Here is a 25292-nt window from a genome sequence, read left to right on the forward strand (position 1 = left end):
GAGAGGTTCCTGTGAGCCTCTGACCGTGTTTATGTCAACCTGTCAATATACAGTCTTGGTGATATATGTTTCTTTTTAAAGACACCTTATTTAACTTATACTGATTCGTTAACATTGAACGAGGCCAACAACCCAGTAACTCGTGCCTCGGGGAAGCCAATCTAACACATGTGTTTTCTCTGTAAGGCACAGCACAGCCTTGTCTGCTTAGGAACACCGGTCGGCACTTCAGCACTATGCTTGGGGCCGTTTTAAACAGTAAGATCGCCAACAAAAAGCACACTGATGCAAACAACACTGATGCAAACTGAATAGATCACAACAAAGACACTTGTTCACAGTAGGAGAGCTGAAACAAGGCAGAAGGTCACTTTGTACAACCTCATCTGGAAAAGGACTCGACAGGAGGCTCAAATTTTTGCCTCCCCATCTGTGAATGACTGTGAAAATACTGTATTGATTTGGGGGAGGGGGTACAAATAAATGTTTGCAAGTAGGCAGATTGACAAATACAGATTCTTTGAATAATGAGAACTGACAGTTAACAGGGTTTGACATCTATGAAAAAAAAAAAGCAGTATCTAGTCCTCCACAAAGAGGTACTCACATTTTGGGATTCGTTTGGACAAAGAACTTTATAGTCAAGTCATTAGGTCAATAGGAGCTTTATGGAAACAATGGTCTCCTACTGACTTGGAATGGAGAGATCAGGTCCGTTTTGCATATTCCTTACTTCTGGCATTGTCCACCGAACAATGCATCCTTGTCTTTTCCACTCACGATGGAAGCATCTCGGGCAAACCTTCTCTGGGAAATGGGATGAAATCACATTTCCTTCCCCAGAGGACGCACAGCTTAGCTTGCTCTGGGGGAAAAGATGCAGATACAACACACAGACACCAATTCCACAGTACCAGACAACACTTGCAGCAACCCAAATGTTCTCGAACATTGTGGAGACTCCATCTGGTTTCAGGAATCTTTTGTTAATTGCCCCACCGGGCTTGGGGGATCTGGGACTGCACAGGGTTATCTAGGTCTTGCTGCTGTCACTACAGACTTAGGGGTTGATTTTTAGGGTCGTGGTGTGCCGCTCCAAAAACAAGACTTTGCCACCGCCCAGAAACTTCTTGGCCACCACACTATGTTTTCCTCCTGTGGAATAAGAGTGCCTTGTGCCTGTGTTTGGTTTTAAGTCCATGTGCCTTAAAGCTGTGTTCTCAAAGCAAAAAGTATGTTGGCAATTTGAGCCCAGCAAATGCTCGTGCTGGCCTCTGGGGCTCCCTTTGCTGTTTTCTTGTGGTCGGGTACAGAGCCTATTCTGTTTCGAGTAATAGCCCCACAGAACCCGCTGGCAAGCCATGAAAACAACAGCTATGCTTATCAGAAGATGAAGAGAAGTGTGCAAAGAAGCCCCTGAGAAATTATTTTAAGCCCTCCCCCTCTCCCTACCAGGTTCCCGAATCACTAATGGAATAACCCTTCAGCAAACCAGGCAGTGGGACCTGATCCAGGGCCTTGCAGACTTGGAAGGCTCTTTAAGACCGGCTGGTTCACTGGCCACACTTTTTCAAAGACTCTGAAGCCTGAGGCTGAGGGAAGACAAGAAAGTGTGTGAGATCCTGTGGCTGGAGGGTGGCAACGCAGGGCCATTGAGGCGGTCTCTGACCCAAAGTTCTATGCTCCTAACACTCTTTTCAAGGTGACCAAGAATCCCACATATTGCTCTGGGATCTTCCCACCGTCAACACGATCCTGGCCTGCCAGGAGACAGGGCAGGTCCTGGCAGGTGGCATTCCAGGTCAAGCTCAGGTGCGGTCATCTATCACCGAGCCCTCTGAACAACAAATGGCAACAGCCCAGACCACAAAAGGAGAGGATGCTGTATACTCTCACAATGCTCCCACACACAGCATTTCAGGGCACACCCAGTTCAGCTGGGGGTCACTGGGCAAGCACACGGTCCAGTGCACTGTCCACCTGCTGGTGGACATCTGACAACCTCGCCCCAACCCCCTTCGTACTTCTCCATGATGAGTTTATATAACAGTTTCTTACAAATATGTGGGTAGGGTAGAGCATTGGTCAATTAGGACGCACATTTTATAGGGAATTAGTATGCATACTACTCGTTCCTGGCTCTTCAAAATGATCCTTTCAGTTCAAGAAAACTTCAATCACGAAATGCCTTCTCACCAGCAGTCAGGGACTTGGACCCTCCCTGAATTCCCAACCTGTCGTGTGCCAGACCATACCTGCCTGGCCCCCAGGTGTACTGAAAACACTATAGTTTTGCCACCTCCCATCTGCTACCCTCCCATGCCCCACACTAGTCCCTATGCCTGCTGAAACACGATCTCTGCTGGAAACCGCACCCTCCTCCCCAGCTCCGAGTGCTAATGAATCCAGTTCTGTTTTCCATTGCACTTAGTTTAAATCTTAATTACCATTTTTATTATGGCCTGTTTTTAGATAGCGGAGTATTTCCACCTCCCCTGTCTAGGACTTTGAGGTCAGGGTCACTGCCCACTCATCTTTGTATCCTGCCCAGGGCATCACCTGCCATGTGTGCGCTTCATACACATACCCCTGGAGTATGGAGGGGGAAAAAAAAAAAAAAAGAAAAACTGCGGGAAATTACAGAGAAAAAACAAAATGTGCAGAAAGGAGGCCTGGTCTCCAGGGCATGCTAACGTTTTTATTCTGTCGTTCTCAGGACTTCTCTTTGAAGACCTGAGATAAAAACACTCCCAAGAAGTCCCAGATCCACCCTCTCCCCTCTTAAAATGATAAAGCCTGGGTCCTTGGTCTAGGTGTGGGGTAGGAAGGGACCAGGGCATCAAATCCTGGAACCAGCCCCCCGGAGCATGGCTGATTCAGCAGGGATTGCTGGTGTCCACCTCCAGAAGGATGCAGTGAGCCAAAGTTGGACTTTCAAATCCCAATCCCAATCCTCCCGTTGCCGCCTTGGACGAGTCACTTATTTTCTCTGAGCCCCATCTGTAGAATGTTAAGGGAGCATAAAAGATTACTGTTCACATGAGCACTTGCTGAAAGTGTCCCTCAGATGTGCTGTCATGCATCCCCTGGCTGTGTGGGGTAGACCATGACTCTTCTGGACTCGACTACAAGGAGGGAAGCACAGCTCATGCTTTCAATCCTCCTAATCCTTCAAACAAATACTTCATCTCAATCAAGAAAAATGTTACCTTTCAGCAAAAATCTAAGGGGCTCACCTGTGCTTAACGGTCCTTCCTTGACATTCCATAGTACAGGACCTAGTCATCCGACTCGAGATGCCTGCTGAATACCTCCATCACTTACAAACGTCTCCAGGAAGCAGTTTCTGAGACACATCTGAAACTAGCTTCTTGGGCCCACAGCCTCCATCACACTCTCTACCTGCCTCCTGAGCCCAACCCATGTGAAAAAGTACTTCCAGAAGCTTGTTCCTGTCCAAAGTGAACCACAAGTATAGTCAAGGTAACAAAACTGAGGAAGATGCATCATTTCAAGAAGTGAGCCCAAAGGGAACGCTCTGGAACCACTGCTTCAACCTTCAGCCCTGGCCTCCTGTGCTTCTGAGGCTCAGTGCATTTTGGCAGACTCCAGTCCTCCAAATTTATCCCTGTGGGTCCCCCAGATCTGATGGGATTCTTTGTCAGGGACCTCTCTTCCCCTCCACAGGGGCCGCTCTGCTCTCTAGCTCAGGGTCCCAGGGCGGCTGCATGCGCAGGGCTGGCTCACCCCCCAGACCTCAGCCTGTCACTTCTGCAGCCCTCCCCATGCTGGGTGCCACACTCACTTTCCTGCCTTCTCTGCTAGGAGCCCATGAGGACAGGGGCTGTCTTTTGACTGCTTTCTTTCCAGAACCCTGCTCCTAATCACCCCGTGAAGGAGCAGACCACCGCCAACCTAGGCAGGAGGACCAGACACTCTTGGCTCTGATGGCAAACACGCAGCCTGGAAAGGACCCCCACACAGGCCCTGCTCAGACACCAGGTATTTTGCAAGGGGACAAGGGCCCCTTAGTGGCTGACGGTCTAGCTATGAATCAGCAGCTCAGAGAGGAGAGACTGTGCCTTCATTCTGGAGCTTCCAAGGAGGGCAAGTGGCACACTGCATGGCTGCCCTACTTAGCCAGCCTCCTTCCTCTCTCTAAACTGTGCCACAGGATTCTGAACACTGGCATGACCTGGAATGCTCAAGAACGTCAGTCAACTTCCCAGGGACTAGCAAGTGCAGGAAAACAATGTGCCAGCACCACTCTCAGGCCAGGAGGACCACTACTCCTCATCTGAGCAGTCATCACTCGCCCCAGACATCCAGGTGCCTGGTTTAACCGGAGAGAATAAAGACAAGTTCGCTGTGACTGAAGGGAAAAGACTGGATGGCCTCAGGGTCCCCAGTTCAAGATTCCAGCTGTCAGTTGGTAGTTGTAGGGTCAAGGTCAAATCGCTCTGAGCCTGTTTCCTCATCCAAACACCAGGGATGACAATGCTTCCTTGTAACGCTGCCGAAAGGACTAAGATGAGGTTCCAGAGAAGACGTGTGTGGCCCCAAATATGGCACGCAGTGTGCACACACTGAACTTTAGGAGAAGCGAAAATGCGTCGGACGGCACCTGAGCGAAAGTACACACACTTGCAAGCCATTCGGAAGAAGAGTTAGTGCTCTCACGCGGCCTGGCTGAAAGCCCAAACTCTCAGGAAATTCCTAATGAAACAGGAAGTAGCGTATTTTCCCAGATAACCTCCACTTTATCCCTTTTATTTCCAGGCTACAGTTTCTAATGACCCTCTTTGCTGAACTACTGCTCTTCAAAGAGGCTTATTTTACAGTGAGGAAGTTGAAGCTCGGTGCTGTCTGAGCCCTTAAGGAAAAGGGTGAAATCTCGCCATCTGCAACCACCTGGATGGGCCTAGAGGGTATTATGCTAAGTGAAGTAACTCACACAGGGAAAGACCATCACTGAACGATTTCACTTCTTTGCGGACTCCAAAGAATAAAACAAACAAAACAGAAACAGACTCATAAATACAGAGCGCTGCTGGTTGCCAGAAGGGAGGAAGGGTGGGAGGGGGGTGGGCAAAATAGGGGAAGGGGATGAAGAAGTACAGCCTTCCAGTTATACAATCAGTCATGGGGATGTCATTTACAGCCTGGGGAATACAGTCAACAATACAGTAGTAACTCCATATGGTGACAGAGTAACCAGGCCTCTCTGAGCAATCATTTTGTACATCTGTAATGTATAAAAAGACCAAAACACTACATTGGCTACCTGAAACTAATAGGATACTGTAGTGGGTCAATTATACATCAACTGAAGACAAAGAAAGAATTAAGCAAAGGGACAAGGCAGAGACGGGCAGTGTTACAGAGGGAGGAAGCCCGGGATTAGTTAGGAGCTGGGCTCCTCCCGATTCTTGGGGACACCGGGCTTGCACATCTGTGTCTCCGTCTCGTGATTTAAAAGAGGCAGAGGCCTAATCTCTGGGCCCCTTCCTGCTTTAACATGATCTGACTGTACAAGCTACAACGACCAGAGATTGTACTCAGGAGCTGGCGCTCCCCCCAACAATTAACGCACAGAAGCTCTGTCACTACGGACACCCCGTGCAGGGCACCCCTTTGGGAAGGTGGACAGGCTGGTTAATTTCTTCCGGTTCACCGGCTCTGAGGAGACTGAGGAGGAGACGCCAGTGACCGTTCCGGGAAGAAGCCGCCTCCTCACCCGCCACAGAAGCCATCCGGCTGCCAGAGACACCGGGTCCTCCGCTTGCTAGGCCTCGGGCAGAGCCCGCAGATGGACTTTCCTTAAAGGAGAATTTGTTTCTTGCTAAAGGCCGGTGGCACTTACTGATTCTAAGACTGCAGTGTGACTTAAGGCTCACAGAACAGATGATCTGGAACTGACCAGGGATGAAATTTTAGTTTCTAGATGGGTTTTCTGGTGGGCTGAGGGAATCAGAGTTGGAGGCAAACGAGCATGCCAGCTGCGTTCTCTTCTGTTAGCTCCTGATTCTCTTCAAACTCGCCTCGGTGCGACGCCACCAGCTGCAAAGCCAGGGTGCCCGAGGCCGGCTTCCGCTCCCCAAAGCTCGGCGAGGCAGAGCACACCCCGTCTCTGGGCAGGCGTCATAGCAACGTTGCCTGCCACATAAAATACAGAACACCCAGGTAAATCTGAATTTCAAACAAACGGCACATTGCTTTTTGCTCTAAGTATGTTCCATGCAACATTGGGGCATGCTTACGAGGAAAAAAAGATTCGTTGTTTATCTGCAATTCCAATTTAACTGGGCACCCTGCATTTCTATTTGCTAAATATGGTAACCTTAATTGCACTCAGTTCAAGCAAAGACCGGTTGGTTCTTAGTCTCAAAAGCGTAACAACATCCTACAACCAACCTCTCCCCTGCCGAAACAAAAAAACGCTCAATACAAAACTTGTCTTTTTATTTCAAGATGTGGTTTTAAAAAGCAGGTCCGTAAGTATCAAATAAAAAACAGAAAAAAAGAGATGTAGCTCCTTGGAAGTCTCCCTAAGTTAAGAGCTCAGAGTGCCACTGGCCACAGGCACTGGTGCCAGCCAGCTTTTTGGGCAACCCCACCGGCTTCCAACTGGTCAGGGTAGGGGGAGAGGGGAGGAGGCAGGTGTGGGCGGGGGCGGGGGGAGTGCAGAAGAATGAGAGGAAGCAGCGCGTGAGCTCAAGCCACAGCACTTCACGTCCCTCTACAGACAGCAACACCCACCTATGGTCAAGTTAACTGTGAGATAAAAGAAAAAGTCACTGATTTTATAGAATGCCTGGTAGTGGAGGGACACACACATCCCTGCCCCACCCTCGCCCCTGACTTCTCCCAGTCTCTGCACTTGGGCTGGTAACCAGGTAACCCTCCCACGCACTGCGGGCATTCCGGGCTTCTGGGCAGACGGCGCTCAGGGCCTCTGGCGGTTCACTGTGCTGGGGCAGGTGAAGAGACAAAAGACCTCCCCGAGTTTTTCTGAAATTACGTTTATTATTCTGGTCAAAAGTTACTCATATAAATGCAGTGGTCTTAAATTTTTATTTTGCATGGTTGACTAGCCTGAATAACGAGCTTGCAGTCTGAGGCAGTTTTCAGAAGCTTTGCTCTTCAAAATGGTGTTAGCGTTGTTGTAGGGCAAAGTCCTCACCAACAAAAAAATCACACGAATGAAATGAAGTCAAGAACAACGTGCTGGTACCACAGATTACAAAGTGGCTCTAAGCCGAGCCCTTCCCCAACCTCTTAGGGCAAGGGAGATCAAGAGCTAAAAAATACCTTCAAAAAATCAAATGGCACCTGTAACACACTCTTATATAAGGGTCAAGTCTGTAAATTATTAATCCATAGTACTCAAAAGTGATAGAATTAAATATAAAGCTATAATCTGGTAAATCTTCTCACTTCCTCTTCTTCGTGGAATATAGTTTTTCTTCAAGTGGGACTGGGACAATCCCTTCACACGCTTTTACTTCCTGGGTCAGAGGGTGTTTTACAACATTCGGTCTAATCACATCAATGTCTCGAGACAAATGTTCCATTATGCTTTCCACAGCGGTTGTTGGTGCATAAAAATCCACCAAGAAATACCTGCAATAAAATAAAAATGTGTGAATTCCTGCATTCTGAAATATAACACTTCCACTATTTTGGACAATGTTTTCTACTCCTGCCCAGATAAAGATCAACTACACAAAAACACATACACACCTTTGTCAAAATAGAAAGTACCAGCTGACCAGCTAAACAGAAGTGTTTGCCCACCCCCCACCCTTCCTATGGCTCTTCTCATTAACACTCTCAGGAAAATCCAAATCCAAACTCTGTGGTAGCAAAAAGTGCCGTGACTTTACATAGAGAGGGAAATAGAGACAATACGGTAAAATGATGGGTTTAGGAACAGAATTTACTATTCAACAAGGCTGGATTTTGCAAACTATTTTTGAGAAAACATCTTATTAGGGAAGGCCTTATAGTTTTCCAAAGGGTTACACAAGTAACTCAGTGCACCAGAGAGAGTGCAGACCACCAGCCACACTTCACAAATAAGGAAAAACATTCTGAAAGGCCTGGGACTTGTCTAAGACTACCCTCCATGTTCAAGAACTGACAAAGACCAGAAAGAAAATTCTGTGAATCCTGAGTAAGACAAAGAATTTAACGTTCCTCCACTCACAGCAGAATAACGCAGAAGGGCATCTCCTACAGCTCACTGGCTTCACCACATCAACAACTGGATCGGCTCAGCTGGTTGATGTCACAAAAGCAGCAGCAGCCCTTCTCCCTGCCCACGCTCTCTGCTCAGTTCTAAAAGTTTAAGCCTCCCTTGTACCATTTGGTTTGAACCACAGTGCTGCAAAAGGCCAGTTTTCAGTGCAGTCATTCAGAATTCTGCAGTGTTCCATCTGGCTAAGGCGACCTTTGACATCACTTACTTTGTTCCAGCCACACTCTCCTCCCCGAACATATTCCCATCCTAGGTCTTCATTCTCACTGTTCCTTCTGCCAGAAATGTTCTTTGCTCGAGTTCCCCATAGCTCACCCCTCACCTCTGTCATGTCTCTGTCCAAATGTCACCTTGTAGAGAGGACCTCTTTGATCACTTCTCCTAATGCAACATCCTTCTTGCTCCACGTACCAAGCCTCATTACTCTCTCTTACTCTCTGTTTGTTCCCACAGAGCTTATCACCACCGATACAGCATATAGTTGTTTACTGTCTATCTCACTCCACCAAAACATAGTTGCTGTAAGAAGGACTTTGTTAATCTCTCCCCAGCACCCTGAACAGAGACTAACACACAGCAGGTCCACAGTAAATCTCTGACAGCGGTAGTGTTATGTTAGCATGAAAGGTGGATTTCTCACGGAAAGCAGGAGAGACCAAACTGAAAATGGACAAATTCAACAAGGAAGGAAGTTACAGGAAAAAGGATGACGTTTTGTGTAATTCCATACAAAGAGGGTTCAAACTCACAAAACAACTTGCCAGGTGATCGTTCACCCTTAGCCAAGCCTAGTGGGAAAGTTTTTCAAGTAAATAATTATTCAAAGTGGAATGGAAGAAAAACATATACTATGCAAAAACACTAATCAAAAGAAAGCTCCAGTGGCCACAATAATATTAAAGTAGATCTCAGAGCAAAGAAAATTACAAGCGATAGAAAAAGATAGTATGTAACAATCAGTTCACCAAGAAGACACAGCAATCCTAAACGTGTATGTATCAAACAACAGAATTTCCTCATACAGGAAGAAAACTAACATAACTGACAAGAGAAATCCACAACTATAGTTGGTGACTTTTAATATTCCTCTCAGTAATCAATAAAACTAGTACACAGAAAACCAGCAAGGATATACAAAAAATGAGCACCACCATCAACCAACTAGGTCTGATCTTTATAGACCCTCCAAACAAAAAGAGCAGGATACACATTGTTCTCAACTGCAAACAGCACATTTATCAAGGTCAACCATATTCTGGGCCATAAAACAAGTCTCAATAAATCTAAAGGGACTTGAATCACACAGAAAAAACTCGGGAAAATCTCCAAATACTTGAAAACTAAACATACATCTAAATAGCCTACAGGTCAAATAAGAAGTCAAAAGGAAATGTGAATTGAATGAAAATGAAAGCAACATATCAGAATGCCACTAAAGCAGGAAATTTATAGCACTAAACACTTATGTAAGAAAAGAGGAAAAGTCTCAAAATTTCTACCTTAAAAAAAAACAGAAAAAGAAGAGCAAGTTAAGCACAAACTAAGACAAAAAAAAAAAAAGAGAGAGAACAGAAGAGAAGAGAAGAGAGAAGAGAAGAAAATGAAGGAAGGAAGGAAGGAAGAACGGAAGGAAGGAAGGAAGGAAGAAAAAATAAAGATCAGAGCAGAAATCTCTGAAGCAGAAAACAGAAAAACAAGAAAACATCAACAAAACCAAATCAACACTAGTTCACCGAGATCAGTAAAATTGATACATCTCTAGTGAGACTGATCAGTAGAAAAAAATAAAGAGACAAATTACTAATATTCAGGAATGGGAGAGGTGAAATGATAACAGGATGTGACAGACTATTACTATAAACAAATTTTGCAATAAATTTGACAACTTAGATGAAATTCCTTGAAAAAATGCAAACTACCAAAACTCACTCCAAAAGAAATAGATAACCTGGATAGCCCTATATCTATTAAAGACATTAAATTTGTAGTTATAAGCGTTTCCACAAAGAAAACCAAAGACCCACATGGTTTCACCAATGAATTCCACCAAACGTCTGAGGGGGAAATTTTGTGCCAGTTTTGGCACAAACTGGTCCAGAAAATAAGAAAACACTTCTCAATGTGTTCTATGAAGCCAGCATTACCCTTATGGCAAAACAAGGCAAAGACATTACAAAAAAAGAAAAAACTGATCAGTATCTCTCATGAACATAAATGAAAAAAAATTTTAGCAAATTGACTACTAAAATATATGAAAAGAATAATGTATCATGATCAAGCAGAGTTTATTACAGAAAGCAAGACTGGTTTAACATTTTAAATCAATGTAAATCCTATTAGCAAACTAAAAAAGAAAAATCATGTGATCATTCCAATAATAGCAAAAAAAAAAAAAGCAGCAGCATTTAACAAAATTTCATATCCATTTCTGATAAACTCTCCACAAAGTAAGACTACAAAGGAACTTCTTCAACCTTACAAAAGGCATCTCTGCAAAACCTAGAACTAACTAACATCATATCAACTGGTGAAAGTCTGAATCTTTTCTCCTGAGACTGGGAATAAACAAGGGTGTCTGTTCTCACCATTTCTATTCAATATTTTACTAGAGACTCTTGCCAGTGCAACAAGGCAAGAAAAAAAAGAAAAGGTATCCAGATTGATAAGTAGTAAACTTGTCTATATTTACACATGAAATGACTGTGTATACAAGAGAATCTAAAGAAATTTATAAAAAAGATACTAGAATATGTGAGTTTAGCAAGGTTGCAAGATACAAGATCAGTATACAAAAGTCAACTATATTTCTATATATTAGCAACAAATAATAACACCTTGAAATGAAATATGAAGTACTTAAGGATAAATCTGACAAAAGGTATGCAAGACCTCTACACCAAAAACCATAAAACATTACTGAAAGAAATTAAAGAAAACCCACCTAAATGGAGGTTTATGTAGATGTCAATTCTCTAAAACTGATCAATAAATTCAAAAGGATCCCAATCAAAATCCCTAAAAGACACTTTTATTAGATATTGATGAACTGATTTTAAGGTACACAGAGAAATTCAAAGGATCTAGAACAGCCAAAACAACTCTGATAAAGAATAAAGTTGAAGAACTAACACTGATTTCAAGACTCATTATAAAGCTATGGTAATCAAGGCACTATGGTATTTGTATAAAGATACACAAACAGATCAGTAGAACAGAGTCCAGAAACAGATCCATATATGCACAGCTGATTTTTGACCAAAGGCAATTCAGTAAAGTGTCTTTTCAACAAATGGTGGCCAACAATTCTATATATGTATGCAAAAAAGGAACTTCGATCCATACTTGTATCATATACAAAAATTAACTCAAATGGGACACAGATCTGAAATATAAAACACAAAGCTATAAAACTGGAAGAAAACACAAGAGAAAACCTCTGTGGCCTTGAGTTAAGCAAAGATTCTTTAGACATGACACTAAAAGCAAAATCCATAAAGAAAAATGTGATAAACTAGACTTCATCAAAATTAAAAATTGCTCTTTGAAAGATACTGCTAATAAAAACGACAAGTGACAGGCTGGGATTTGCAAATCCCATGTCTGATAAAGGACTTGTTTCTAGAATATAAAGAACTCTCAAAATTTAATTTAAAAAAAAATTTTTAATGGGGCATAAAATGTGAATGGCCTTTTCACCAAAGATATATTCTGGCAAAGAAGCACATGAGAAAGATGCTTAATAGGACTAGGCATTAGAGAAATGCAAATTAAAACCACAAAGAGATACCTACTATATAAGCTAAAATTAAGAAGACTGAACAATACCAAGTGTTGGTGAGGAAAGACAGGAACTGGCATTCTCACACACTGCTGGTGGGATTGCAAAATGATACAACTTTTTTGGCATTTTCTTAAAAGTTAAACATACACACTTGCCATTATGATCAAGCCATTCTACTCCCAGGTATTTATCCAAGAAAATTAAAACATTAGTCCTTACAACAATTTGTACAGGAGTGCTCACAGCAGCAACACTTACAATCCCAAACTGGAAACAGAAAATATCCAACAACATGTAAACCAATAAACAAACTATGGTATACGATGGAATAGTACTCAGCTATAAAAAGGAATAAGCTATTGATACACACTACTGATGAATCTCAGAATAATTTGGCTGATTGAAAGAAACTATGGTTAAAAAAAAAGGCGGGGGGGGGGGGTACATGCTGTCTGATTGTATCTAAGTAAGATTCTAGAAAATAGAAACTAATCTATAGTGAAAGAAAGCAGACCAGTGGTTGTCATAGACAGGAAACAAGTGGAGGGAAGGATCACAAGAGGCAGGAGGGAACTTCTGGGGTGACCAGTCTGCTTATTGTCTTGCTTGTAGTGATTTCATGGGTATATATACATATGTCAAACATATATTGTGGGTATATATACATATGATACATATGTGAATGTATTATGTATATGTATTACATTATGTAATATGTATTAATAAAAGCATGTAGTTTACTGTGTTGTCAATTATATCTCTGTAAGGCTGTTGATTTAATCATGGTACATAGAAAGCTGAAAGGGTAGGACTTGGTGAATGATTCGATATGGGTGGCAGCGATGAGGGAGCAATTGCAGATAATGAAGCCGCCCAGAATTTCTCAAGAAATGAAACAGGAGCGCCTGGGTGGCTCAGTCAGTCGAGCATCTGATTTTGGCTCAGGTCATGATCTCACGTTCATGGTTTTGAGGCCCCCCACCCCATTGGGCTCTGTGCTGACAGCTCACATCCTGGAACCTGCTTTGGATTCTGTGTCTCCCTCTCTCTCTGCCCTTCCCTTGCTTGTGCTCTGTCTCTCAAAACATAAAATAAAACGTTTAAAAAAAAAATCGAAAAAGAAAAAAAAAGAAATGAAATAAAAATGGTGTAAAGTCCTCTATCATCAGGCAAACTTCTAGGAAGTGACTTTTACCTCTGCTCACTGATGATATTACCATTTGTACTTACCATGAAAATCACACACCAACCTGGCCAAATTCTCCAATGTGTAATTCCACTGGTTTATTTCTGCACCACATGGAAGGCACGAGGTTTGCAAATCATCAAACTTAAGAACTGCTCATTTGTTTGATATTTAATTATTGATTACTTACCTTGAGTAACGCTCTAATATAGAACCTAAAAAGTTACTGTGATCAATCATAAATTACCTTCTCTTTGCCAATCCCCAGCCCTTTATCCAACTCCCCCAAGCCCCAGTAACTATGGTGGCCTGGTGGGCAGGGCAGGGAACTCTCTCACTCAACACTGCCCCAGCATTTCTTTCTTCCTATTTCATTCATTTGTTCTTTCATTCTGTATTCATCAAAATGTCCCTCCAAACTACCACAGACAACTTAGGACCTCACCCTCTGTTTGCCAACATTCCCACCATACTTAATTCTACAGTTCCTTCCTCTTCCCTTGCTTTTCATCTAGTTTTCCTAGACTAGTCTTCCTCTTTTGCTTTATTACACTTAAGGCCCTGTGCTGATAGCCTGAGGCAGTGTGCTGGTGAAATGCCACATATCACACATAGGGTAATATGGAAGAACGTGCTAAAGCAAGGGCTGGACATGCTCTGGGCACTCAATAACCCAGGCAATCACTACTGGCAGCCCTTGAAGTATTCCAAGTGCCCACTACCTCCAGAAGGTCCACAGACATCTCCTGCTCTAGAGTTAAGCCTGGCTTTCTTTACAGTCCAGTATTCAAGTTATTCAAATACCGCATCTGGGCTTCAGCAACCATTGTTTTCTTCCATTTTCCATTCAAGTGTACCAGAGGCATTTTTGTGGGCTAGCCTCAGTGTCTACTAAACATTCTAAAAGAAAGCGGGTGTACAGTTGCCAACGACCAACTCAACTGCCCACAGCTCAACTCTCGTGCAGTCTTCCTGAACAACATTCTCCATACACTCGCACTCACCAAATAATCCTAAGACATCCAAAGCTTCTGGATACCATTTTGTGATAAGGATAAAAATACCCAAGGATGGAAGGAAGCTAGATGCCAGATATTATCAGAAACCTCCTATTCCAGAAATTAAAAGGAAAGGGTCTTACATAGAACTTTCTAATTTTCAAAGTGCTTTCACATCTTTCAGATAGCTTCTGAGGAAGAGGATAAGCAGGAAGTAGAAGCTCCACCCCACGTGGCCCATTCAGAAAATGCAAGAGGAAGTTCCTCTGGGTGTTATTCTGGTCCAGGAGCCCTCTCTTAGCAACACTACTGCTTTAGCAGTTTTCAAAGTGGGCCTCCTAGAGATGGCCTCCTTTGAGTTTCAGAATGATTAAGTCACTAGCTCAAGGTCACTCAGTTACTGAGTGGTCACAGCCAGGGTTCTAACAGAGCAGATCTTTTGACTCCAGGATACAAGAAGCCACACACTGCTTTGGGACCAATGGGTTACAGAATCACAGAACGTAAGTGCTGGAGGGGACCATGAAGACAATGCAGTTCAACCCCTTCATGTCACTTATGAGAGAACTGAGGAACTGATCTGCTCCAGGTCACAGGGTAAAAAGCAAGTTCCAGACTTCAGGCCCCATAGTTCCTCACTCTATCAACCACATCTCTTGGTTCCTGCAGCCAGAATTCTGGAAGTTTCTCAAGGATAAGGAGAAGTGCTAGAAAAGCCTGGAAGTCCTAAGACTGGGCTGCAACTTGGCTTCTGGAAGATCGCTGTTACTATAAAAACGCTTACAGCCTTTACCTTTTACCTACTCTGCCTTCCCCCTACCAGTCCTGACACTCCTCTAGCAACTAAACCTAAACAAGAGAACTGGCCAAAATGCAAATGGGTTTGTGCCCACCACCACAGCTGTGACAGTCATTTCATGCTCACACCCTGCTGATCTGTGCCTAGGGTTCGTGTGGGCAAAGACGGCTTCTACTCCCATGCTCCTTATTATACCGTGGAAATTTCCACAAAAATGAAACACCACCAAAACAGAAAAGAGGGGAAGTGGCTCAGAGAGGGGCAGATGTTACTGTGTTCACCAGTCCTGGGTGAAAGCTGAACCTCCTACCTCCCCTGCTCCCTCCTAGGGCATTAAGTGGTCTCACCCCACCATGAGGGAACCAAGCATAAGTCCAGGACAAACTCAATCTCCATCTACCTCAGTGGCCCAAGCCCACGGGTCAATGGTCCGTTATGGCTTCCCCACACAAAAAAGACTACGACCAATTCCTGGTTGTTGCCAGTATATATTCTTTTTTCACGTAAGTGGACAAACTGAACTGGTCAGTGAACATCTGCTATGGGCACACCTCAGAGGGAGGCTAAAAAGGAGGAACATAATGGCCTGGACCACCCAGAACATGTAGTCCAGGCAGGGAGAGAGGTCACAGGGCTACTGGGCTGGCAGAGACCTGGGGTCCCACTATTTACACTGGTCTGCCAGTTCTGGAGGAGACTGTGGCGATGATGAGGTGGTCATGGACATCCGCCTCCTGGCGGCTGGGCTTTTCTTACTACAGAAGGATGACCCGAGGAATGACAGGGGCAGGAGAGAGTACCAAGCACAGCCCTGCATTTCCAGTTTTGCACACAAACAAAGTGAAGCCTAGAAACAGCCTACTTAGAATAGGGGGTTGGGCAGCTCCTGATGCCTGCAAGGATCCCTTTCCTGTGACCACACAGGTCCATAACAGAACTGAAAAAGTGGGAGTTAGGCTAAAAAAAATGACCTTGAACTCCCCTGATACCCACTCCTTACATCCCAAAGGCTACCCGGGAGAAACCATTCTGAAACCCAGATAAGTTGCTGTTCAAGGCAAGGGAGCCAAAAGAGGAATGTCTCAGTGTCTCCAGAGGAATCCGAGAGGCCCTGCCCTCCCCTTCAGCCTGGCCCTCAGGGAGGGGAGGATCAAGAGGATTCAATAACCACAATTAAATACCAATTTTTCCTTCTTCCCCTAACCAAGCAAGCCAGAACCAAAATACAAGACCAAAGTCACAACACATGTGGACTCTCTCTTACCTCCATCCTCACGATTTGAGCTTGAAAAGAGCAGAGAAGTAGGACTACAACTGCCACTGCCTAGACATCCCCAAAAGCTGGCATTCCAATAAGGAAAAATAGTTCTTCAGTTAGCCCTCCATTCCCCAAACAGTGTTTAAGTCAGCGAATGGACAGATCATCTTGGAGAACCCAGCTTAGTGATCTAAAGTCTAATTACATTATACACTCCCAGCACCTTCAACCCTGTGCTGCTCGGTGGCACCGGCGAGCTGGTTCTGCGCACCAGGCGGCCAGGGCTGATGGAAGCATCGCCACTGCCTGAAACCCGAAGCCCAGCAGTGTTTACATTTAAATGGGGGTTTTCCCACGTGTGGTTCTAATGAATCACTTCACCTACAAGGTAGAAATCAGCTTTACCCAGGCATCTCTCTTTCCTACAGAAAAGCACTGACCTTCTATGCAGCACCAACTCTGCAGAAGCACAAGTGAAGCGGTGACTGACACCAGGCGAGCAGAGAAAGGACAGAAAGAGGTTCAATACACAAATGCAATTCTCACTGCAGGTTCCAGTGTTCAAAAGCTGGAGGGAACTATTTCATGGATAGAACCTGCGCCCGTATTCAAGGTGGTAATTTACCTTCCTCGGTATTTCTTGAGACACTCTCAACACTACAAATCTCTCCACTACTGTGACTGAAAACCCCAGGGATCTGAGAAGATGCAGAGAAATGGGTTCCCCAGGACAGACTGAGCCCGACACTGGAAAATGATGCCACTAGGAACACTCCATCCACAGCAGTGTCTTCATGGGGCGCGGAGGGGAGGCAGCAGCAGCATCTCTTCTCACTATCCGTTCCCCCCTCCTCTCTGGGGTCCTACCCCTTGTCTCCCTTAGTCACCTTGTGCCCAAGCTGTCACCAGCCCCCTCCCTGCCCCAGGTTGTTGAGGGAAGATATGCGTCTTCTGGCAATGCTCCTATTTGTTTTTTATTTCACTTTTGTTTTAACCCTGTTATTTACAAGTTTACCGTAAAAGCGCTCGCTTGAATTTGAGTTATGTTCTTTGTCTGTTTCTCTCAGACACAGTCACACACTCACAGCCTCCCCTTCCCCCTGGCAGACAAGTGGAAATTTCCACCAAAGCGCTGAGTGGCTCACGGTGGGTGGGGGGTGGAGAAGGGGGATGGGAGGGATTTGAAACCATGGAGCATCTTCGAGCCTTTTTGAGAATAGGAAACAGATCCATCTGAATGCCAGTTTCTAGACTGTATCAGCTAAACCTTGCTGGCTTCAGGCTTCGCTGAGACAGTGAATTCTTCACCTTAAAACCAAGGAACACTCTGCGTGGAAAAGCCCTATTTCCTTTTATATCTGTTGGGTCTCATACATTTTTAAAACCACTAAACCTACAGCAGAATCCTTACAAATCTTGGGGCGCTGCCACTAAAAAAGAAACCTCCAAGGCCACAGCAGCCCTGCCTTGAAACCCAGTTGTGGAGCACCTTCACACAAGAATGGGGTCAGGATGCTGGCCTGGACTTAATGCTGGCAGGAAAGCACGAGAACATGGAAATGTTAGCTAACAGGAAAACTACAGAGAAGAATCAATCTCCTCTAGCGAGGGTGCCAGCTCTCTTGGAGTAAGCTGCAGACACATTTGGGGAGCGAGTCAGTAAAATTCCACTGATTCACCATAGTGCCGGTTATTTTTATCATTCTGCTTACCCGTAAATAGAAGGGCATCTTATATGTAGGCCAGCAGACCTTATAAGCACTTATTCCCATTTTAATGCAAATGAGAATGGAGAAAGAGGGGAAGAAACAGGCAAGAAAAATCTCCTTCACTACTTCAGAGTGTCTTCACACACGCCTTCTGGAGTAAGTCCTATCTCAACGCAGTAAAATCAGAGCTGGTAAAAATGGTCAGAGCCAACCGGGGGCACCCTCTTAAAAACAAGCACACTGAAATATGGACCACAGTCTCTTCTACAGTTCTCTCTCCTCCACCAGAAAGCCTGCTCAGTCTCCGTCCAGCCCCATCTAGTGGAAAGAGAGCCTTCAACTAGTATGTGCAGTCCTGGAGTCTGACACTGGAGTGGTTCTGGCCGAGAGTGACAGACACCACGACTCAGAAAATGCCTGTCCTTTTTAGCAAGGGTCTAAAGGAACATGTACTCCCACTGCTCCCCTCTGCATATGTGACATCGTCCCCATTTAGACTCTGAGGAATGCAGTTAAGAATCTTTTACAACACCCACCTTCCCTTTCTGAGTTGATGAAGGTACCAAGGTGAACATCTGAAGGTACAAAGCAGAGAAAATCTAGTGGCCCCCAGGAGACCAAAGCAAATCCAGAGCTGAGAATAAATCTCAAGACTTGTAAGACTTGCATGCCACCCCCCATGCCTTCCACAACTCTGAGTTCTGCTCCCATCGTTTCTAGACACTGCCTGGACATAACAGGTGGTGAGGCCAGAAGCCTCTATCTATCTGGAAAGCTGGTCCAGAAGACCCAAACTTCCCAACCACCCCAACCTGGCCCAAAGAGCAACAGAGCATCTGGCTAACTCCTTCCTTGTCTAAGTCACGTCACCTGGGGGACAACTTAACTAGTACGTGGAATCCGTACATCCATACGTCTGTACATCTGTACTTTCTTTCTGGCATACACTGGTATAATAATGAACACCAGGCACTGTCTCCTTCTCTGGGGAGACTCCCCAGATAACCCTGAGGTAGCGGTATCTCCCCTACCTACGCACTCTTTACCCACACATCCTTCTTTTGGGCCTAGGTGGCACGTGTGTAGCAGTGGTATACAGCAGTCTGTGGCCGGTGCCTAGGTCAGCAATATGCTGGCAAGTCCCCGACTAGACTGACAACTCCTTGTGACCAGGAACCACAACGACCACAAGAACCATCCTAAGACCTAGGAATACCACCAGCACATATATTTCCTCCCATAAAATGCAAAAGCAACAAACACAAAATACCAACAGCACCACAATGTGATGTGGATTCTTGGAGGGCATCTAGGCTCACTCATTAGCCAGCTAAAAAACTAGCTCTCACATACCAACCTCAGGATTCAAATCAGTGCCTCACCGAAAATTGATATGTGCCATGGCCTCCAGGGTTGTTCAAAGAGTTAAAAGCTTTTGAATGCTAGGGGCGTCTGGATGGTTCAGTCAGTGAAGCATCCTACTCTTGATTTCAGCTCAGGTCATGATCTCACAGTTCATGGGTTCGAGCCCCTCTTCCGGCTCTGTGCTGACGGCTCGGAGCCTGCTTGGGATTCTCTGTCTCCCTCTCTCTCTGCCCCTCCCCCACTCATGCCTGCTCTCTCTCTCAACAATAAATAAAGTTAAAAAAACAAAAACAAAAACTGGGGCACCTGGGTGGCTCAGTCAGTTGAGCATCCGACTTTGGCTCAGGTTATGATCTCATGGTTCATGAATGCAGACCCCGCATCAGGCTCTGTGCTGACGGCTCAGAGCCTGGAGCCTGCTTCAGATTCTGTGTCTCCCTCTCTGTCTGTCCTTCCCCCCTGCTCATGCTCTGTCTCTCTCTCAAAAATAAACATTAAAAAAAATGTTTTAAAAAAACATTATTAAAAAAAAAAACTTTCGAATGCTGAATTCGTAACAAACAAGTCCACGGTTTCTTCTTAATCACCTCAAAAAAGTGAGCCTTCCCAGCACTTGGTACCTAATCCTGACACATAATCCACTAAATACATGTTTGTAACACCTTATGTGGCTACATGCAGTGCACACACAGAACTTAGCAGATGAACGAAATGCCTGGTACAAACATCACTGGGGGTGGTGACCCTAGGGGAGGACCAGCTGAAGTCAACAGGACACCAGACCACCCTCAAGCTCCAGCTGCCAACATCTGACACACCACTCGATTTAAATCTTTATCCAGGTAACTCCAAAATATATTAGCCCCTCATCTCCTCTTTTACCAAAAATCACTGTGAAGGGTATTAATGAGTGTTACAAAATAAAAGATAATGGTCAAATAAAGGTGACAAACGAAGGGATCTAACTGAAGGGCCTCTCACCATCAGTACACTGATGTATGCTACACAGCTCTAGAAGGGATCAGACCACATCTAAATGCGTGCTCTCTCTCTCTCTCTCTCTCTCTCTCACACACACACACACACACACACACACACACCATTTTTTGGTCGAGCATATCTAGTATTTCAGAGACCACACTTTGGGGAACATCACCTTAAACAAACACATACCAGACATTGATTAATCCCAGAAAAACAAGCTTAAAACATGAACCTCCCCAACTGGGAGGTTCTGTGTCTACATAGAGCACACACATACATTACACTTTAAGAATGCTGCTCCTCCTTTGCTGAGGAGTCTAGTCTGGAAGTACAAGAACCAAAAATAAAACTGCTAAATGTAAATGAACCAAGAGATGCCACAGAGTCCTTGGTGGGGCACGTGCACCTCGTCAGGAATCCAGAACGTAGGGCTAGACATCGTCAGCAGTTCTGGCTTAGTTCCAGGGAAGTTCTTCCAGGGTCTGAACTTATTCCGTCCACAAAAGAGGAACAGCAGCACCCAACCCCAGCACCGCACACAGAAGGCGGATCTCAAAGTGTGGTCCTCGGACAGAGGCATCAGCGCCACCCAAGTACTTGCGAGAAGTGCAAAATCTACAATGCTGGTCACACCAACCCTCAACAAAGTCAAATCCGCTACTTGGGAAAGGGGCAGAAGAAAACAATCCTAGTGTCCATCCCTGAGAGCACCTGAATGAGGGAACAGGCTTCTGTCCCTGCTCAGTGCCTTCCATCAGAGAACCTGACTAGTCATTCTTGGCTCAATTTTATATGTTCCTCTCTAAGCAAAAAGGCAAAAGGATTCACGGCCTTGCTGTTAAAATGAAGCCCCTTTGTGGTTAAAAAAAAATGTTACATACACAGTCTCCATCCCTCACTGTTATGATTGTGGGAGAGGAAAATCGCCACTGTGCATTTCATGTTGCCTAGCAACACCTCAGGCGCTCTTCAGAGGTGTTCTCGAGAAGCCGAACACTAGCACAAAACAAGGTGAAGCGATCCAAAGATGAAATCCGCAGGACGTGCTACGCCCTGGCAGCAGGTTTAAAGGCGGCAGGAAAGCCTCAGCATGCAGCGTGACTGCACGCAGGCCTCTCCCGTGCACGGCGCTTGCGCGGGCCCACCAGCTCTACGTGGATAACACTCCGTGCTGTCCACAGAGACATCCAGAGATGGCATCACTCGATCCCCACGACAACGTGGATGGGAGAACGACCACCTGAGTTCAAGTATCCAAGGAAGCAAGAACCAGAGAAGCTAAAGACTCGCTCAAGGCCACACAGCTGGCAAGTATCAGAGGGAGAATCAAGTCTTCAACTCCCGCACTTTTCCACGACAATGAAAACCGATTCCCATCTTCTCTATCACTACTTTTGGGAAACTCAACAATATGAGAAAATTCCTCATCCGCACCAGAAATCACAAGTGTAAAAATAACACCATCAGGGCTCAGAGAGGCTTCGAACCAACTCACCAAGCAAACTGATATCAGAGAATTTCTACAAGGATAGTTATTACTACAGAGTCAGACCTTTGACATGTTTGAGGAAGCTGCTATGAGAAAAAATTTCGTAACAGACAATTGTGATTATTGTCTGGAGTACATAAACAACCATTTCTCTATTGTGGGTTAGGCACTGGTCAGAAGGAGTACCCTTCTACTTCTTACCCGCAAGCCACATATTTACAAAGGATGCACTGAGTGTGTGCCCAGCACATTGCTCACTGAGGTGTTTTAAAGGCAAAACTTAAGAAATGTCAACAGAAAACCGTGCTTAGGTTGACAAGAAAAGTTTCCCACAATCAAAAGCTTATATACCTGTTGCTCCCAGCATGACTTGCTTTTGTACTCTGATTATGGTTTACTACGGGCCAGCTTTACTCTAGCCCCATTTGACACACAACATGGCTGGAGTGTGGACCCGCACACCACCTGGCACAAAGGCGATCTACAGAGAAATTATAACAATTTCTAAGATGAACTAACCAGTATTCTTTACAGCCTATCAAAGACATTTTTCAAGACGCATGTAGACACTTACCCTCCTCTACTGTGCCGCTGACTGTGGGCAGAAATCTTATAAGGCAGTGCTCGGTCACCCAGATTTTCCAAGCTCCTCACTACCGCCCCTCTGTCCATCAGGGCTTCTATTGTACGTTTCAAAGCAGCAGCGGTCTCTGGCTGTTTTTTTGTTTTCATTTTTAAAGAAAAGAAAAAAACATATCAGAATCAATAGAAGAACTAGAATGATAAAGTCTGGTCAGTTCCAATCATAACAGCTCTACTGGCAGGGAAAAAAGCAACAGAAACTGTCTTGCTAACTTAAAATTTAAAGAGAGAGACATTTAGTGTAAGGATAGGAGATAGCTCACAGATAACGAAGGAAAAGCTGAAGAACCAGGCCTCGGAGTGTTCGGGAACCAGAGCAGCTCCAGGGATCTGGGAGGCAGGAACTAATAAATGGCTTCTTCAGAGCACCTTGGCCAGGATGAATCCACGCCAATCATGGTCAGTCCTCGTATCCCATGACTCAAAATCTAAATTCCAGGGGAAGAGAGTCCCATCCTCTTGGCAGGACACTCTGATTGGCCGTCCCACCAGAACCATAGCCAGGGGGAAAAGGGTCGTCCCCAAAGAAAAACAGGCAGATTATAACCAAAAGGGGGGAAAAGGATGATTAAGAGCCAATCTCTGCTCTCGTGGAGCTTACAATCTAATAAAGGGATTAACACAAAAAACCCAGGTAAGAAGACACGAGGGCAGAACACAGGACGTGACACAGGGGCTGGAAAGCTCCTGAAAGAAGGCACATTCAGTTGTGAGAACGACTGCATTAAAGAAAAGCTCATTTGCGAGGAGCCCTGAAAAATGACAACGGGAGATGCAAAGAACAAATGAAACCGGTGCTGAGTGAAGGAGCAAAGGCAAAGAAGTCCGAGCGCACTGAGGAAATAACTAGGAGTTCCACCGGATGAAGACCAGGACCCGGGAGGGCTGGGAGGTGACAGGCTGGATACAAGCATACAAATACTAAATACCTGTTAGAAAAACAAAATTCAAACAATGTAAAATCTCACCACCCAGAGATAAAAAAAACTTGAAACATTCTGGTGAATTTCTTTCCAGATCTCTCCTTTACATATGTATACACAAAAGAATTCTGGAGGCAAAGATACTTTACAGGGTAAACCTGAGATGTAGCTAATGTAATGTGGAGAATGAGGCAGAGATGTGGCAAAAGAGGGGTGCCAAAATACGGTGGCTGGGAAAACGGTACTGTTGCTACCACCTAACGGAAAATCTGGAGGAGCTGGTTGGGGACAAGAAAAGATGGATTTGGTTTAAGACATGCTGAGTTTGAGATGCCTACAGCTCCTCAAAGTTGACCTCTCAAAATGTTAACTTAAGCTCAAAACAACAGGGAGGGTTAGAATTACCCATTTAATAATCATCTGCACAGGAGGGCTGTCTGAAGCCCTAGGAATAGCGGAGACGAGGAGAGAGGGTGGGGGAGGGGGCAAAGAGATCAACCAACAGAACCTTGGGGACCACAACCATCTGGGGGCTGACCAGGGAACTTGAAGTCAGAAAAGCAAACGGAAAAGGCAGTCAGACAGTATGAGGAAAATCAGGCCCACCTGGTCAGAGAAACTAAAAGGAAAGAGGCAGACTCCAGAACAAGAGGGTAGAGGACGAAAATGAAGGCAAGGCCAGCATGTGCTGGCTACACGGTCACACTGCGGGATGGGGCTAGAAGCTGGATGGCAAGTTTCCGCGGTACAGGTGTGACAGCAAGGAAGGGAGAGAAACAGAGCCAGGGCCTGAGGGGCATCAAGTCTGAGCAGAGTGTCTTAGGGGGCAGAACACATGAGCAAGTTAGTAAAGGGGCACGAAGCAAGTGAAGAGGATGGAACGTACGCTGTTTTCAACGACGACGGTGGCAGTGGCAGTGGCCAGTATGATTGTGTAATTGCTGCAAGCCCAGCACTGGCCTGGTACGTACTACATACTGTTACACAGTTAATGTTCACCGAATAAAAAAGACAAAAGGTTTACAGATTTGGAAACGGGGCCTCTGAGGGATGCCAGGACTCTGAGATGCCATGGCCGCGAGTAAGTGGATGAGCCTGATGCAAGGGAAGGAACGCCGGCGAAGTAAAATCGGGGGGCGGGCAGAGGGTGGCCGAGGACACCTCAGCAAGGAAAAGGGACACTTCTCCTCAAAGACATTAACTGAAGGGATGAAGGTAAAGGGATAGCGAAGTGCAGGAATGAACTTCAGAAAAGGCTACCTTCCAGTGGCTCATTTCAGATCAAATGAAAAGAATAATGCAGAATAATTTTAAGTGAGCACTTTAGGAACCAAAGAAAATCCACCATTCCTATCAATTTTCCTTTCTGACGAATTCTGTTAAAATGCTGTGAATGCGCGAAGTATTAGTTTAAGGTTTACCAACAAAATTTTTACTTTCATTTCACGTTGTAGCCCACTGGGTTTTTTTTTTTAATTCCTGCTGAAAATTATATTTATGTATTTAACTTTATGATAAAACAGAAATTTCCTGCAAACAATAAAAATAGGAGCCCAAATTCCTTCACAGGAACACTAACTAGGTGAAAAATCTATGGCAATCTCTCCTTATGATTGTACACATATTTTTATACAGTTCTAATCAACACGTAGACTAAATTCTTCTCACATTTCATGAGTTCACAGACATTTCCGTATTTCTGCAGAAGCCTCATTACTAACAGCAGGGTAATAATTCATTTCATTAACAATGCCATTTCTTGACCTGGTATTGCACCAATTAACTTATGATAATTGGCAGACAAACAGTGTTTCCAAATAAAGAAATGGGTAAGGTTAAAAAAAAAAAAAATTGATGGATTGCAGTCTTCTGATTAGCTACCCAAATCATAAATTTTA

At 44.8% G+C, this 25292-nt stretch overlaps 1 protein-coding gene across 3 annotated transcripts in view; it reads right to left on the bottom strand.

The window, feature by feature from the left end:
- Positions 1 to 7006: 7006 nt before the first annotated feature.
- Positions 7007 to 25292, bottom strand: part of MRPS6 (mitochondrial ribosomal protein S6) — a 66881-nt gene continuing 48595 nt past the window's right edge. For 2 of the 3 annotated variants that reach the window (XM_045501465.1, XM_045501464.1), the window contains exons 2-3: positions 22404 to 22543; positions 7007 to 7623 (exon numbers count right to left, since the gene is read on the bottom strand). In XM_045501465.1, the coding sequence (XP_045357421.1) occupies positions 7434 to 7623; positions 22404 to 22543 (330 nt within the window). In that variant the 3' untranslated portion in view covers positions 7007 to 7433. Of the gene's footprint in view, positions 7624 to 22180; positions 22311 to 22403; positions 22544 to 25292 lie in introns of all 3 variants that reach the window. The other variant, XM_045501466.1, reaches the window with a different exon arrangement.

Source organism: Leopardus geoffroyi, chromosome C2, assembly GCF_018350155.1.
Source record: "Leopardus geoffroyi isolate Oge1 chromosome C2, O.geoffroyi_Oge1_pat1.0, whole genome shotgun sequence".
In the NCBI taxonomy this organism is placed as follows: Eukaryota; Metazoa; Chordata; class Mammalia; order Carnivora; family Felidae; genus Leopardus; species Leopardus geoffroyi.